Genomic DNA, 17,936 nt, shown 5'->3' with positions numbered 1-17,936 from the left:
CGCCTGTCGCGTGACAAGAGTTCGACCAACAACATTGTCACCATCAACAATTTTTACTAATTTATTAACTAAGCCCCCGCCGGCCCTGTAGCGAACGACAAGCGGTGCAAATATTTGTGCGACTTCATGTGGCATGCTGCTGCACTCGTCTGTGGCACAACCGCAGACTGTTAATGAAAGCTCTTCGCCGGGATTTCTCTAGAATTTTAGGGAAAATATCAACAGTCGAATACGTATGCGTCGAATGGCAGGAGTATTTTTTGGCAATTCGAGATTTCTAATTCCCCTGCGATTTGCTCAGTGCCATTCATCAATGCATCGTTTTGCAATTTACGGGCACATTCACAGTGCACCACCGCCGCACCCATTGTGGCTGGCCCTTTTTGCGGCTAGGACGCGTTTAATGAATTTTTCATGTCATCATGGCCATGACCATTGCCCACTTTGAATTATTCACCCATTCGCCTCTCGCCTCTCGCCCCTCCTCCCCTCACCACACCAACGCTCTACGTTGAACGTTCAATTGTACTTACCGCATTGCAATTCAAATCAATTTTTGATTTGGCAGATTTGCATTTTTTATTCATTGCTGCAAAAGAAATTCCTATTTTTGTTTGGGAAAAATTGTAAAATTTATTTTCATCCAACGATTTGCAGCATTTTTTGTGGGGGGAAAGTAAAGGATGGCAATGGTGGTACGTAACGGGGAGAGTAGTTGGCTTACAGTGTGTCTGAATCTGAAGATTTTGAAAGATCCAAGCTTTGTGTTTAGAAGTATTTTAAACAGCTTTAAGATATTTAAATATAGGTCTAGATACAAAAAACAGCCGAGACATCTTAATAATAAGAATCCTAAGATTACCCTTTCATGCTTTTTATATTCAACGAAATTCTTAAAAGTTTAAACCTTTTTCCAAGTAAAAACAGATTCCAGTTATCGACTTGATCAACAAGGAAAATGAATGAAAGCAGCTGAAAGCAGACCACTTCATTGGAGAGTAATCGGCTAACTGGTATTCCATAGTCGAGACCCTCGACTGAATTGCATCTCCCACACTCTCCGACTCTTTGTCTGTCTGTCTGTCTGTCTGTGTGTGGCTATCTCGTCATCTCTTTCGCTGGATGCCATGTACCACCATAAATACATATATTTTTTTTACATGCCAGTTTTTTGCTGCGATCCGGTAATTGATACGCTAAACTGCATAACGCAGATTATGACGTTAACATGGAAATGCATAAATGAATCGCAGCCCGAATGAATGGCAGTCCCAGTACCGTGCCCCGAAACCATCCACTATCCATGGCCAAAGAGCAGCAACATTGCAACAAAGGAAGCGTTTAAATATTCAATAAAAGAGGGAAAATTACTATTATTATTATTATTTTTTATTACTGTATATTTGTGAGCACTACGAGTATATATTTGGCATTAAATTTACATGGATATCATGTTAGTTATGAATTCCGTTGAAATTTAATTATTCACATTATCTGCTAATTTTTTACACAATTGTTATTATTTGATGCTCTGCGTAGGGGGCAATGCTTTTCTATGTATAAAAAAGTTTGAAAAGCAATTTAAAAATGAAATTTATGAAAGCCGAAACGAAGAAATGGCAATTGCTCGTTGGACCAAAAAGGTAATTAGAATTCATGACACGCTTTATGAAATATCACACATACGCAGTGTGGCAAAGACGTTGTGCTCGCACTGGCCTTCCCTCTCCCTCTCTCTCTCTCTCTGTCTTTCTTTGGAATTTGATTTACGATTTTCAGATACACACACACACACACATACACACCCGCACAAGCCATGCAAAGTAATTTATGACAATTTTCCTTGCCACAAAAACTGCGAATTGCAATCAAAGCCGAAAATGGCTAAGGCCAAGCCAGAAACTCATATAAATGTCAAAAAGCTAACGATGGATGCCTTTGGCTGTGCTCTTCTCTGCTCTGCTCTGCAGATGCATTAGTCGAGCACTTGACTCGTGGGTCTAACCATTTCTTCTCAGTGTCTCTCTCTCTGTTTCTCTTCCTCTCTGTCTCAAGACGCCGCCGCCTGCATTGGCATTAGTAGTCGCCTCTAAACAAAGACCGACCCTCGACTCTAGTCGCCACCCAATGAGGCAGCCTGGAACAGTGTCACGCTGTAGCTGTTGCTCGACATACAACTTTTGCATATAAAATGGGTTCTGCTTTGCTGTTGGCCTGTGCCGTGTATTTTAATGGCGTGAAGTCAACGGCGCGTAAATAATAAAAAAAATTGCAAGAGAATGTTGAGCTCGAATGAAACGACAATAGGATACCCGGTAATCAGTGGAGGCCATGAGGATATGGAATTAGATGGAAATAAGAGCGACAAATATAATAACCATCGTATATTTGTCTGGTGAATTGATAGATTATATTCGTATATCTAGTTCTAAGTATGAACAGGGTTTTTTCTTGATCTAGCCTGGATATTAGGTGCCTATATATGTACTTAGAAATTCAGAGCACTCGTATCACCAATCTGTATGCTTTATGAGATCCCGTCTTGCTGTTACATCCATTTCCATCACCGCAACATAACTTTGGAGCCCACTCGTAATGGGTATACAAAGTAGAAAACATCATGAGGCATCTTAATAAATTACTTTGGGGATTTGGGTGCACAATTTTTAATATTGCCAGGCCGCGCCGAATGGGGTCCAGGGGTGGGGTCTGGTCTGGTCTGGTCCCTGTGCCGCAGACAGCGTCATCGCTGATGTAAAACCCTATACACCCGCACACATATACAGAGAGAGAGCGAGAGAGTGTGGGTGCACGACAGTTGCCTGACATTTCCAGTTTAATGAAATTTATGCAATTTTTCTTATTTGCCAAATGCACTGCGGCATTCGCAGCTCGCCCGCGGCGTCAGGCACACGCCAAAGTGCAATGCATCAAGCGGGCGGAGTCCGGACTCCGCTCGAATCACCCTCGAACCAGGGGGATTAGACATAAAACAAGTAAGGGCTGGGCTGTACATAGTACATGTGTGAATCACCCACCATCTACTTGGAGAAAGTATTCCTATAAGCACTCATATTCGGGCAACTTTTTCTTCGGAAAATAATTCAATTCGACAGCAAGGAATCCAAATAAACTCTGCAGCCCGAAACTTTTGAGTGAAGGGATATATGTGAGGACTCAAAACTTTCGAGCTGAAATCGAAGCCCTAACGCCAGGGTCTTCGAGTGCGTACTTGTTGCTAAAGTTCATAAAGGTGGCTCGTGCCTAATAATGATTATTTCTAGTTCATTTTCATTTAGCGCCATTCTTGCGGGCCCTCCTTTTGTTAGAGAAGGGTCCCTGGCTACAACGACGACATTATATTTTCATTGTTGGTCAGCCAAGCGGAAAGGCTTTGACGGCCGTGGACTTCGGGGTGGTCTTCGGGGGGACTTCGGGGTGGCAGCCAGCGAACCATTTCCTCCGCTCAATCCTGGCCTGCTGCTCCTGCTCCTGCGGCTGCCCCTGTGTTTTCTGGCTTATGCTTTCAACGGATTTTGGCTTGGTTGCCACACAAAATGAAACAAAATGTCGTCAGAGTGTCATTTGGCTTCGACTTTGGACAAAAAAGAGAAAAAGAATGAATGAAGGCAAAAAACAAAAAAAAAGGAAGGACGGAAAACCGGACAGAGAGAGAGAGAGAGAAAGCCCGAAGGATGAAGGCAAGAAATTGCAGCTTTAGCGGGCGTGGAAGCGCCTAATGTGCTCCTAGCTGCTAAAGACCCGGCGGCAGTCGAGTTAATGAAACCAATAAATTAATTTTAATGATTGCACAGGACACACAGGGACAGCAGCAGGCAGACAGGATCCCTGTACGGACAAACAGTGAAGCGTGCAGTTTGTTGCGTCAGGGCTCTCCCTACCTCCCTAACTCTTCGTCTCTCCCTCTCCCTCTGCCCCATTGGGGCGTGGCACTTGTGCCATAAGTAATTGACAAAATCTTAATTAGTCCTTGGCATGTCCATTGAATGGCTTCTGTTAGTTGTCGAGTTTAATTAGCGTTAAATATTTGCCAAGCGTCTTCCGACTTTAATCAAATTAAAAAGCGCCATACCTCTCCTAAAATCCTAAATCGAATGAGCCCCAATCAATTAGATATTTAATCAAATTTTCATTAACTGCCCAAAATGTGCCTCCAATTAAAAAGTCCCGAGTGTCAACTTTATCATTTTGGCGGCTTTGCTTCTGGACGAGTTGTATCCCTTGGGAGAGGAGGGGAGAGGAGAGGAGAGTGTTGCTTGCATGGAAAACAAACCGTAATCAGTTGAAGAGTGGAGAGTACGCTCGAGAATTTCCACTTGCACTTGCCAACACAACTGCCACTTGGAGCTATAAACTGTGAAGAGCCCTTCCGGGCCACCGCCACCACCACCAGCACCAGTAGCACCACCAGCACCACCAGCAGTAGCATCGGATGAGGCAGCTGCCCCATCGAGTGTCCTTGAAATCGAATACAGCTGCTGCTGCAAGTGCTGCTCTAAGGGCCTCTTCCTGCGTGTGTGTGTGTGTGTATGTGTGTGTGTGTGTGCAGTGCTTATCCTCTCAGAGCCTCGACTATCTGTGGTGCCAGGAGTCTAGAGGAGTTTGTTCCTGCAAAAATTCTGCATAATTCGCAGAGCAAGTGCATCGACATTTGGATGTCGATGTCTCTGTCTTTCGGTTTGGGGACAAGTTGAGTTGAAATTGCTTTAATTAAAGTTCAGTTTAAGCGTTGGCTAAGGAAATCGATTGCCAGGCCAACCTTCGGCCCCCTGATTGGGTCGTGGAACAATCGTTTAACCCTGTGGGTCCTTGAGGGTAATTCTGCTGCCATCGTGCTGGTAGTACGTTACGTTCTGTTGTCAAAGTGTCAAAGTGTAATCATGCCTTGTGCGAAAGAGGCTTAAATTAATTTAATTGGCGGACACTCGAAGTAAATTAAAATTGCCCGGAACGATTTTATTTCTGTTCCATTTCCTGTTGCTCATCCGTCCGTTGTCCAACGTTCATGTCCAGCCATTAAAGAGATTACAAAAGGGTCAAAGGGATAGCTGCGATTGCGATTGTTCATAATTGTTCGGCGCCTGCGGCCAACCATTAGACATTGAATTTTTCCGTTTATCTTTCTATGCTTTGATACCCTATGAGAAAGGGTACTACGATTTGCCAACCCTCGAGGGCATCATATAGAAGCCATAGAGAGTATCTAAAGCTGCGACTCTCAATGATATCCTTTCTTGCTTGATTGCTTTTGTTCTGCTTGCTTCAAGAGTGTCATTTTCCATTTCCAAATCGCACTGACACTTGCGCAAACATTGACGCACACACAGATACCCCGGCTCACATGGATACTCTCACGAACAGCATTTGGACGGCAAACTAATTAAATTTTGCTGGGCTTGGGAATGACTTGACTTGACTTTGGCTTTGGCTTTGGCTTGGCGCTTGGTGTGTCGGATATGGGCAGCCAAATTGGCGCCGCAAATTGGTAATTACCCAGGCTGAAGTGCATGTCAAACACGTAAAAAGGCGACAGAGGGCAGTGGGCAGTGGGGGTGGCGGTGGCGGTAGCGGTGGCGGTGGCCAAAGAAAGGCTCCTCCTCTCTGTCCTTCGTCCTGGGATGCCTCTGCCGGCTGCACATTGTGCAATTAGCCAACAACGAGAATGACAATCAAGCAAACGATGGTCCCAACGATGGGTCCACGCAAAGCAGCTGACGACGCGTGTCCTTAGTGTTCTCTCAATGTATCTGTGTGTGTGTGTGTGTGTGTGGGCGCCTTGTTGGCCGTGGGCGTGGTCAGATGCAGTTGAGCTGCCTAATTACTTGTAAGTTGGTGAATTTGCGGCCACGACATTTCAGAGCAGCAAGCAGAGAGCCGGCAGCCGAGAGCCCGAGCAACTAAATTGAATTTGACGCGCACGGCCACTAGCCACTGGCCACGGCTCCAAGAGCAGCGGTCAATTGTTAACGAGTCGTAGACATGGCCCAGAAGGGCAGTCGCAGGCAGGCACCGGAATGCGGGGGCCACGTCGCGTGTACAGCCCTTCCTGTTTCCCGTAGAACGACAGAAGCAGTGAAACTTGCTGATTGCCAGAGTGTAATTATTTTTTAAGCACTTTGTCTGCCAGTGAAATTAGACCTAACTAAGCCAATCTCTTTTATTTCGTTCCTTTTGTTTTTTTCGGGTGCATTTGAATAGCACGAAGATACAGAGAGAGATACACAGAAAGATACAGAGATACAGATTTGGCTTTTGGGTCGTCACACACGGCGGTTGAGGCGCGTATGTCCTGCGCTCCTCTCCTGTCCTTCTCCTCTCCCCTGCTCTGTGCTGATCTCGGCTTTCATTTTTCGGCAGCTTTGTCCAATTAGTAACCGGTTTTTTTTTCGAGCGGTGAGGTCTACGGTTTCAATTCTTTTATTGTGCTCGTTATCCTTTTTATTCCGAACTCCTACTGCTGTTGCTGCTGGTGGCATCTCCGTGCGCAAATTTGATATCCTTGTTACAGCAAATTTCTGTACAATTATTCTGTCTTGCGTGTGCCACCACCTCGGTTGGTCCTTACCCCCCCTCTCTCTCTCTCTCTCCCTCTCTGTCTCGTTCGCCTGACCAAAAGCGAAGCGAATCGAATGAAATGATATTTATATGCTCCACAAAACGTCATTGCAGCCCCCCTTCCCCTTTCCCCCTCTCATTGTCATTGTCCTGCGCCAATATTGTCGCCCTTTCGATTATTTATGATCTTTACTTTACTCGTACTTTGCCCTGCAGTGCTCCCCACGGGCCTGTGGCCAAGTTTTAGTAGTCATCGTAGTCCTCGTTCTCGCTCTCGTCCTCGTCCTCGGCTCAGTAATAAATTTATGCTTTTTTATTTCCTCCTGTCATAATTTTACCCTCAAATACACAGAAAACGGAAGAGAGGGATGGAGATTGGGCAAGAGATGGCAGAGAGACGATAGCAAAATACTTGGCCATTTTTCCCTCGAACGTTTCCTCTCGCATTCCTGAGAGTCTTCCCCTCACCCATTATCCTGTCTGTCGGCAGGGTGTGCGGTTGGTTCACTCCTTTCATGCCTGTCTAGAATTTTCCAATTGATAAATTATTTTATGGCAAATACACAAATTTTCCCCATACGCATGTTTTGCTTCCTCTGTCTCTATCCCTCTCTGTGCCATTTCTTTGCTGCATGTGTGTCTGTGTGTTATGTGTGCCTGTGTGTTATGTGTGTGTGTGTGGTTTTGATACCCTAAAAGAGTATACAAGGATTTGGGGCGTATTATTTTAACGTATTGGATAGACATATGAGGCATAAGCGTTGAAAAATTCAAATATTTTTCTTTGTTCTTGAGGACAATCGAAGAAAGCTTTGAAACATATTTATACATATTTTATACATATTTTATGCCTCCTTTATGCATAATTTACACCAAACATTGATCAAGACCCTGTCTCTGAGCACTGAATCCATCGCTTCCTTAAGGGTATACAAAGCTTCGACTATTCAAAATAAAATCTCATTTTCCTTTTTGTTGTTTAGTGTGGCTTGGTTTTCGATTTTCATTTGGGGTTTTCTTGGTGTGCAGGGTCCTGGAGTCCTGCGTTTATTCGTTTATTCCTATGCGTAAGTAATATCCTTGTGTATTTTTGCGTATTTCCTGCCTTACCCTGATGGCCGAGTGGTCAACCCCCATTCGGTAAGACTCCATCCAGAATACACAAAATCAATCATATTTCCTTTCCTTTTTTTCTTTGCTCTCAGCTCTCTGACAGAACGCTCTCTTCATCAACTTCCTTTTTTATTTTTTTTTTTGTTTCCTTACATCAGAATTTGTTGCTTCGCTCAGCCCCAGACTTTATCATCGGCTTTCGTTTTTGTGCTCCTTTCTACCTATATCTTAAAGGAATACAAATTGGAGTCGATTTATGTAGCATTTAAGTCTGCTTTTGCTGTGGCTTTCACTTTGTGCGGTTCCTTATAAATATGCTACATTTATTTTAATAGAATTGTTTATGGTCGCAGTATTGGCAGCGCCAGCCATGGGGCCGCTCATTGTGGGCAATGTGCCCCATTCTGTGGATACCCATGAATGCGGCGCTGTGGCACTGCCAAAACATGTTAAATAGAGAAATTGCAATAAAAAATGGCGGAGAAAATAGCGGCAAAAACCGCGCCAAATCAAAGCCAACAAATCCAAAATGCGCACACAATATTTTGCGGGATTATTTCAGTTGGCTTGATGTCACTGGGTGGGTCGGGGACGGGGACGTGAAGGGAATATGCACTATCCTGGGAATCCGAACTAAAAGTTCGGGCTACCATCCAAATTTCTGTTAATTTGGCAGCTTGTCCTGCGTCCTGGCATTTGCTCGTTCCTCGTTTTTGTGACCAGTTTTTCATGCCTCTCTGGCTGTCGTTTATATTTTTTTACGCTCTGCTTGAGTTTTATTTGCCTGTGGAAAAACGCCGTAGAGAAGAATCTGTATATCTGTATATAAATGGATATATGTATATACGTATACGTGTGTGTTTATATCTCCCTGTTTTTTTTTGGTAGCGGGCTATATTCTGTGTGCAGATATGCAAAACGCTGTGCGCACATAAATTTCGGTGCTGGGCCACGCTTATTTGCATAGGAATTATGTATTTGGGCATAGCGGCTTAGCTGCTGCATTACACACAGATACATACACACACACACACACACACAGATGCACACACCGCACAGGACTCTCTCCTTCGCTCTCTCTCCCTCTCTCTCTCTCTCGTTGTGGTCATGTAGAAAACTAACGCATATCGTTTTCCTTGTATTTTGCAGCTATAAATTTGCAACGCCCCAGGAAAATACATTGCAGCAAAACAAGCAATTAAATCGGAGCAGGCCCCCCCCCGTATACCCCGTAGCATACCCGTAGCCGAACCCGGGACGATCCAGGGACCAAGGACCAGGTCCTGCTGCTGTGCTATAAACCTATTTTGAATAATTAAAATACCGTAAGTGCTGCAGTCGAAGAAGTTGGCCAGAAGCACAAGCACAAGCAGAAGAATAAGTTGTTGCACAAGAAGGAAAAGTATAGGCCAAACAGTAGCAACAAAGCGAGGACGAGGTAGCAGCGGGCCAGGTGGCCAAGAAGGAGTCCATACTTGCAACACAATCTGCGGCCGTGCAAAATCGTGTGCAGCAATGAAATAATTAATTCAATGCACCTGACTAAGCCTTGTGGCAGCAACAGTAGCAGCAGCAGCAGCAGCAACAACAGCAACAAAGGAGGCGCCATTGCAAATACATTCCATTCCAGCAAAAGCAGCAACAAAATGGCGAGGATAACGCGAACAATTAGCCCACAAAGACACCATATCCACCAGAGGAGCCTGCCCCACACACTGCTCCTGGCCGTGGCAGCCATCGCTCTGTTGCAACTGCAGCACTTGGAGAGCGGTAAGTCAAGACCAAAAAACCAAAAACCAAACCAAAAAAAAAAAAGAATGATATCTATGCCCCATTCTCCGAGCAATTGCAAATTCAATCGCGTGCAACAGAGCCAAGTCAATCAGCAAGTCCAAGTGAGATTTCCAGTCCCCGTGCCCGTCCCCGTCTCAGCCCCAGTCCAAGTACCAACCGCAAAGCCATTCGATTGACAATCCACAATTGGTGCCACAGGAGGTGGAGGAGGGATGGGATTCCCAGCTCGATGACGGAGCTTTGTCGGCCGGCGAATTAATCTCACGGATGAATATTTCAAAGCGAAACTTGAGCAATTAATTTCGCTAATTGCTTTTCTTCGCTTCGTTTTTGTGTGGCAAGAAGGGACGTTGCCTCGAATCTCGGATTCAGCCACCCCCCGCTTCAACATTCACGGGCTTTTGCATTTAAATGCCCCGGCAGTGCATTTTCAAGGACTCAACTTTTGCCTGTGCATAAAACTCAATCTGACATTTATGCGAATGTCCACGGAATCAAATAAGAGTAATGACATTGCCAGAGCTATAGCCAGAGGGGTGAGCAGAGGGGCCAGTAGCTGGCCAGTGGGGAACAGACGATGAAGCGTCTTGGGATCTGTTCGAGTTCGGGGCTCTGCCCCTGTGCCACTGACTGTGGCAGTGCAATGTCCTTTGGCTACTCAAACATTCCAGTGGCTATTAGTATTCATATCTTGACTGAACTAAACTGAAAGCTTAAATTCCTCTGGCCATTCTCTGGCACTCTCCGCCTCTCGTCCTCTCGTCCTCTCGTCCTTTGTGCCATTCCGAAGGATGGGCACGGGGGGCGCCTCAGTTTTTATCTAGCAACGTTTGCATGAATTTTCATTTCGTGCTAGAATTGTTGAAAAAGATGCAATTAAATTTTAGGGCCAGGGTGTCAGCAAAAGAAGGGGAGACACACAGCAAAAGTTGAAGCAAAAGCAGAAGGAGAAGCAGAAGCAGATGGAAATGGAAATGGTCATGGACCCAAGGAGGGTCTCTGTCCCTCCCAACATGGTATATATAGGTATATACATATACTATATATCTGATAGATATAGAAAGTGCGCGCAAAAAAGCTCAGCACGAAATATTCCAAGTCCCTGACAGTGTCCCCTCCTCCTTTCACTCTTTTTCTTCGTTTGGGGATGCTCCATCTCTGTCGCCCCGTTGTGCGGTTGCAGCTGCCGTTCGCTCGGTGGCAAGAACGCATTATTAATTTATTTTTCAACTTGCAAGATGAATAAGCAAAGAGCAAAAATGCGCTCTGCTCCTCAAACGCTGCTTCGGGTGCAGCCAACCAAAAGTTCCCAATTTAAACGTCGTCCTAACGCCAGACAGTTCCACCGCCACCTTGCCACCCCCTTGCCCTCCTGCCCCTCCCCCCGCCCAACCATTGTCGGGTCATTTTGCATGCAGTTTGCAGGCAAACGTGGTTTCGGGACGGCAGATGAACGTGTCTCGAACGGACTTCAATCTGCTGTCCATCACTGTCTTCGATCGTGCCTCACCGCAAGGAAATAAAATCCAAAAGTGAATAATGAACCGCAAATAACTTTACTTTGTCTTGCTCTGAGAGCGCAGCTTGCAACTCCCGCATTCGTTCCTGCCACTTGCAACTCCCTTGCATCCTTTTATACTTTAAAGTACTTCTGCCACACTCTGTTGCTGTTTTTTAATACCCTTCAAGGTGGTTACATTGATTTTCACGTAAGGACTCTTCTTAATCATATAAAAAATATTTGCTCTCGAGCAAGATTTAGATGTGTTTCCATGGAAATTGTCTCCAGATTTCCATGATTAGAAATTGGAAAGCCCTAGATCGGAGAACAAGAGAATATATTTCCAAAAAGAAATTTAGTTAGAGAATTGGTTTTTGTGCGAAGATGAAAATATATGCATAATCCATGAAATCATTTCAAAAATCATATATCCACCATAGAAACAATGGTCTTTCAAGAGTATCTAAGTATTCGGTTCCAGATTCTATCCTTCCTTTCTTGTTTTAAAACTGCTGCAGGACGTTTGTCTGCCCCATTGGGTTGCATCCAACTACAGCTCCTGCCACAGCAGCAACACCAGCGACTGTGAGAGCAGTCACTGCGAGTGTCAGTAACAATTAGTTTGGTTTGTACTCTAGTTAACTGTCGTTCTCTTCCTGCGCTTTGCAGTGGAGTCCTTTTCGCTGTTTCAAATATTTGCATTTGTGGCTGTCGATTCGCTCTCCATTTTCATTTTTTCTCGTATTTCGCGAAGCTTTTCCTGCATTTTCCCCCACAATTAATGAAGTGCCAAACGCTTGCTGAATACTCCCTTACATAGAGAGCTCGTATTGGTGACTAATCTCCATCTTCATTAATGCAGAATATGGGGATATATTGTGACATAAATCACACAATCAAATTATGTATCTACATGCCCCGAAGGTCCATTCGTGAATGGGGTTGCTTTGGGTTCTTCTGCGGTCTTCGGATTAAGATTCATCTGTCCAACTCAACTAATCAATTTGACATAGGTAGAGAGGTTGCCTCCGCAAAAACTTTCGCTCTGGAACAACTTTCGATATTTGAGGAGAAAACTTTTCCCACTCAGATAACAAATTTTCCCCAAATGCGTAAATACACATATACTCTGATAACACTTTCCCCCATTTAAACACGCATATGTACATATATAGTATGTTGCATATATCTGGGTATAAGTAAGTGAAATTTATTAACTGCATGAACCACAACCGAAATGCAAATAAATCAGACATTGGCCATCAGGTGTGGCAATCCAAAAAGTTCTGGGGTTAAACATTGAGGAGGCAGAAAAAAAGGGGAAAAGAGCAGCCGCAAAAAGGATATTGACGAGTGACAAGAACGATTGGAGTGGAGAGGCTCTTGAGTTGGGGTGGGTAGGGGAGGGTAGGGATTGGTTATCCAAAAGAAGGCTATAACATCCATCAACCCACTGGTTGCTTGCCCCTCTCTCTCTCTCTCTCTCTCTCTCTCTGTCTACCGCTTATCCTCGCACTTTGGTTGTGGCAGTGTCAAGTATTTGCACTTGAATCGCGCGCTAAGCAAAATTTACGCGCATTTGTTTGTGCGACTCCAGAGAATATGCTCCCCAAACTCAAGTGAAAATCGATGGCTCTACATACACGTGTATCTGTGAGGTGGTGTATGTGTGTGTGGCACTGCCATTGTTGCTTGGCCACAATGTTTTCTTTTCCGCCTCCGCTTCGTTTCGTTTCACTCGGCTTTTTATTGGTTTCGTTCGCTTTTCTTCTAATTTTTTTTTTGTGTTTGGTTTCTGCTGTTGCCACTGCCGCTGCCACTGTGTGTCCTGTTTCTGGTGTCATGAGCAAAGGAGCAGCATTTGAGCAAACAAACTAGACCTGCCACCACATACACAATCACACACAGAGAAAGAGAGAGAGAGAGAGAGAGAATAAAACAGGGGAAGAGAGCGAAAGAGACACTTAAAGCTTTCATCCTGGAGCACATATTGCTTCATCTCTCTTCTTGTGGTTTACCCGGGACCCGGACAGGCATCAAAACTGTCGACAACATCAACGTCAACGGCATCATCATCGCCACGAAGCTCCGGATACAGCTTCAGCTCCATGTCCTTCAACAGATACAGCCCCTTCTTCAGATACAGCTTTTCCTTCAGCGCACAGCCTACTTTTCCAACAACAGCTTCACATCTACTTCTCGGGCTATAGCTCCTTCTGCAGCTTCAGCTCCTGCTGCTCCTCCATCATTATGGGCTTCGTCTGGCTCTTCACAAAAATGCACACAAAATCCTCAACTTTATCTCGTCAATAACTTAAGTGCCAGTCAGAGGCTGTGGGCTGTGGTCCTTGATCAGGGCCTGGTTCCTGGTTCTGGGCCTGGTTTTTTGTTCCCCCCAAACAGTTTCACTCAGTTTATTCCGGCTCATCTCCCCTCACATGATGCCGCCTGTGGCTTCAGCCTTTCTACCCTCTCTGCCACTTTATGCCACAATTCATTTATCGGTAAAAATTTGCTTGAACTCTGTTTTAGCACGTACTGCGGTTGCATGTGGCAAAAGGCTTGCAAATGATTATTTTATTGACAATTAAATCATAAACATAAAAGCACAAGCACAAGCATGAAATGGAAGAAAGTGGAGGGAAATTTTATTGCCATGAATGTCAAGAGTTGACATTAGTCACAGAGAGGGGGAAGGAAGGCTCTGCCTCTCTCTTGCTGTATGGAAACGTTTCCAGTTTATTGCAGCATTTAAGGCCAGAGATGGCATCGCACTCAAACGCAGACATCAGAAGGGGTGGCATGTGTGGCACATAGGCTGACAGTGCGGACTTGTTGCCACGTCTGACCAAAGCACTAGGTCTCTTATATCCTTGCAACAGCTGCTGCATGTATGTGCTTGCCACATGCGAGTCGTCGTCTGGTTCATCAGAATCATCTTTGAAACGGTTTGGCAACATCATTTTCCATGCCATATTAAAATGTTGATTGCTCTCTCCCGCTCGCTCTCAGTCTGGCTGGCAGTGGGGCAAATGAAGAAATTGTGTTGCCTCCGATTAACGTGTCTGCAAAGTTGAACTTGCAACTGCCACTGCCGCTAACTTCTAACTGGAGCTGATTGAATTTTAACTGAATGTCAGAAAAAGAGAATGGGCAATGGAAAAAAGCAGCAAGCAGCAAGGAGCAAGGAGCTACCACTCTGCACAGCAAACCATATTTAATTTGTGTGCAAATGCTCGGCAAACAAGTTTCTAATAAAATAAAGTGACTCTCTGTCCATCTCTCTGTCTGACGGAGGGGATCCCCTGCTCGTGCTCCTGCTCCAGCCCTGTCCCTGGCTCTTCCCTCAACGGGTAGTTTCATTAGAATTTCAGAGCGGCCCTCTCATTTGGGTGTACGTACTACTGTGCTGTTGGCTTAAACCAGAAAGCCATTTCATTATGGTCCCCGCCTAATGTCGGGGGCCAACGGCTGAGCAATTTTAATTTTGCAGCGCATTGGCTTTGGCTCTGTCAAGTCTTTTGTCTCTCTCGGACTCTCTCTCGGAAGGAGCACTCCCAGCAAATTGACATGGACTTGCAGTTGGACTTAGTCCTGGATAGTGGACTGAACTCCACTTTGGGAGTGGGGAGTGGTTTCACTTTACTCCAATCCTTTTCTTGTTATTGTTTTGCCTGCCACTCTTCATGAACCCGCCTAAGCCGCATATGAAATATGCAAAAAATCACAACTTAAAGATGAAATCTCGACTAGAAAGTACCCAGTACTACGCAAATATCCAAAGGATCGTCTTGAAGAGGGTTGAAATGTGTTACCGATAATCCGATTGGAATAATTTTGTTGTGCAAATTCTTCTCAATTACCATACCCAACGTTTTCGGAAGGGATCAGCCATTAGAGGATTCAACGATCAAGTGGATAATATACCTTTGTACTATAAAATGTATCCGGGAATCACACACAAAAACTTTGTTTAGCTCAGGTTTTGTCTGGAGTTGCGAGGAGTTGGCTACAGGGACTGGGACGCTGTGACACAAACAGATGCAACAGCAGCTTTGTCTCCTGCCCTACGCTTAAGGTGCTGCACGGAGGGCGACTTGTGGCCATAGAGATGGGTCTAGTGGGATGTCCTCCGACAACCGACATGTTGCCAAAGGAGGTTAAAATATTTTTGCAGCTTTATCTTTAGACATTTGTCGAGGGGGAGGAGCAGAGGCAGCAGCAGCAGCGGGTAGAAGGCGGGCTGTCGTAATGCAGCGACGGGATTTATCTGACATTGAGTGCAGCTCAGAGGCCACTCACCCACTTCAGGATGGCCGCCACCCTGCTGCCTCTGGAGCCTGTGGGGCAAACAGATTGCCCCCGTTCCCTGGCTCTGAATCCCTGGTGTGTCCCCCGCTCGCTAGACCTGGTGCTGAGCTCTGTGGGTCTGATGTTTTTCCCTTTCCCGAGTCTGGAGTCCGTGGTTGCGAACCTCTCTCTGGACTCTGGAGTCTGGACAACGGGGCAGGCCTTGCTCTCCCTCTCTCTCTCTCTCTCTCTCTCTCTAGACTCTTGAGTACGGGTGTTGCCCATGGGATGTGGCCATTTTACGGCTGCCCTGAAGTGTGCTGGGAACCATTCAGATGGGCGAACTTGTAGACTTGTAGCTGCTGCTGCACTTTGCTGCAGCTGACGGTGCGGACGGTCCAGGCACCTGGCAAATGCTTCAAATTAATTTCACCGCATGGGGAAATTGCCTGGCATTGTTCCGGTGTACTCTCAGGGCATCAGGAAATCGTAAATCAAGGCCCAACGAGCTGCCAGAGCCGAGGTCCCGGATCTCTGATTTGAGGACCACCACAAAAGTCCTTCCCTCATACGCTCGTCCTGCCCGTTTTTGTTTGCCTTCTCCAAAGCGGGGCAGCCGTCTTATCGGCGTCTAATCTCTTTATGATAAAATGTTTATATTGGCGACAATATCAAAAGCACTCTCTGGCCACAGTGCCACGCAGGGGAGGCTGTTGTCGGGGGTAATAAATTCAGAATGCAGAGTAATGCCACCGCAAACCCTCGGCACTCGGTGCTGCCCAAGTTTCCACGCTGCTGCCATATGAAAGATAAATTCACGGATAAGAACTTTGGCCAGAGAGAGAGAGAGAGAGAGCGCTCTGTGAAAAGCGGATTGTATGTACAAGCTAATTTAAGTTCGACGCCAGCTGTCGCCCCGCACAGGGAGCGATGCGTACCCCAGGATTGGGGTAGGGCCTAAAGTGGGAGTCAGAGAGTCACAGCTGTTGTCCAACCGCACCAAGCGGAGCGACTTTATTATTATTATCCCCGGCGCAAAAGTGGCAATGGTCCAGGACGATGGGGCCCTGGACTCTGGACCCTGGACAGAGCTTTGGCCAGCCAGCGCGACATTTGTCCAGCTGCCTCGTTTCATATTCAGGAGATACTTTTTTCATCATTACAATTTGTGTGCGAGGCTCTATGAAAAAGCCAGAAATCACAAAAGTGTGCAATGCCCCATGCCCCATGCCCCATGTCCCATGCCACTCGCTTGCTCTTTCAGATGCCGTCTCTATGTCCAGAGTTCCAGGACTAGTCCATCAATTCTGTCACAACTTAATGGCAGGATAATGCAGTGGAACTCTAATGAGCGGGTAGGGCATTCAGCCTTCGGCAAGCTGTCGTTTTAAGGAGCATCTCTTTTCCCTTCCCCACCCTTCTTATTTCCTTTTTTTTTTTGTATATTTTCCTCAGTTATTTTTCATTTTTCTTTATGCCTCGCAAAGTTGCCCTGTCCTGCGACTGGTGGCAGGAAGAATAAAAGAGAAAAAGAAAAGTGGAAAACAAAAGGCAAGCGCAAAGTTTTTCGGCCTCGCAGGCGAAGCCTGAAGATGAGACAGGAGAAGCTGAACAACAGACGAAAGTCCGACTTCGACTTTGGTTGACAGATGCAGGAGGAGGATGGGCTTGCTGGGCTGGGAGCAGGAAGGAGACACCCCAGGACCCGTTCCCGGGAAACGAAGCACGCCTCATCAGCAGCTCATCAACGACAACGTCTAAAATTTCACATCGTCGCATCGTCCTATCGTCCTATCGTCCTATCGTGGCAACTTTCTTGCCCGCTTCTGCGTTTAAATGACTTTAAAAATATATAACAAAGTTTGAAATTATTTCTCGAGTCGGGGCTAAAATGAAATTATAAAGGGATTTTCGCTGGCGGACTGCAGCTGTCGTTTGGTCGCCGGTGTCTGGGGCCCATTTGCCAGGGCTTATTAACATTGGAAACTCATTAATATTGTATTCTTTTCCTGCGGCACCAACTCCAGCAACTCCACCGAGCGGTCGTGGACTTAACTCGTTCATAAAAGTTTGGCAAATTTCATTGAATTAATTTCGGGTACCAGGTGTCGGGCCACAGACGCACAAAGTGTCAAATAAATCAAACAGTTGTTCGCTGGACGGGGTCCGTGGCGTGTGTCCAGCATTCAGGATCGAGTGTCGAGCAAAGGTAATGATTCGTGCAAGGGGGCAGGCCATGGACAGGGGCCATGGACAGGGGCCCTGGACGCAGGGCGGTCACTCACACAATTGCAACAGACTTGACAAATACGCCGCATGTTTTATTTATTTGGTTACCCTTTCGGTCCTGCCACCAGGGTCCCAGGATCGAATCGAATCGGATCGGATCAGATCGGGCTCGTGTTTAGTTTACTAATTTGCAGCAGTAAACATTTGCCGAATGTCCCATGTCCCAAAACCGGGTGACAATTGCTGCCTGCATTCAAGTGTCAGCCAGAGGAGGGTAGTGGTTGGGGTTGGGGTTGGGGATGGGTTGGCCTCTGCCCATATGGCAGGACACTTGATGATATTGACATTAAGTGCAACAACATACACACACACACTGCAACCCCTGAAACGCTCGACGCAGGACCTCATATACGACTCGTAAGGGGTGGCTGAT

At 45.9% G+C, this 17,936-nt stretch overlaps 1 protein-coding gene across 3 annotated transcripts in view; it reads left to right on the top strand.

The window, feature by feature from the left end:
- The window catches only part of LOC108157315 (opioid-binding protein/cell adhesion molecule), a 136,926-nt gene that overhangs the window by 60,512 nt on the left and 58,478 nt on the right, over nucleotides 1-17,936 (top strand). For all 3 annotated transcript variants that reach the window (XM_017289322.2, XM_017289320.2, XM_017289321.2), the window contains one exon: nucleotides 8,839-9,459. In XM_017289322.2, coding sequence (XP_017144811.1) covers nucleotides 9,222-9,459 — 238 coding nt within the window. In that variant the 5' untranslated portion in view covers nucleotides 8,839-9,221. The remainder of the gene's footprint in view (nucleotides 1-8,838; nucleotides 9,460-17,936) is intronic.

Source organism: Drosophila miranda, chromosome 2, assembly GCF_003369915.1.
Source record: "Drosophila miranda strain MSH22 chromosome 2, D.miranda_PacBio2.1, whole genome shotgun sequence".
Lineage (NCBI taxonomy): Eukaryota > Metazoa > Arthropoda > Insecta > Diptera > Drosophilidae > Drosophila > Drosophila miranda.
This window is presented reverse-complemented; position numbering and strand designations above follow the sequence as displayed.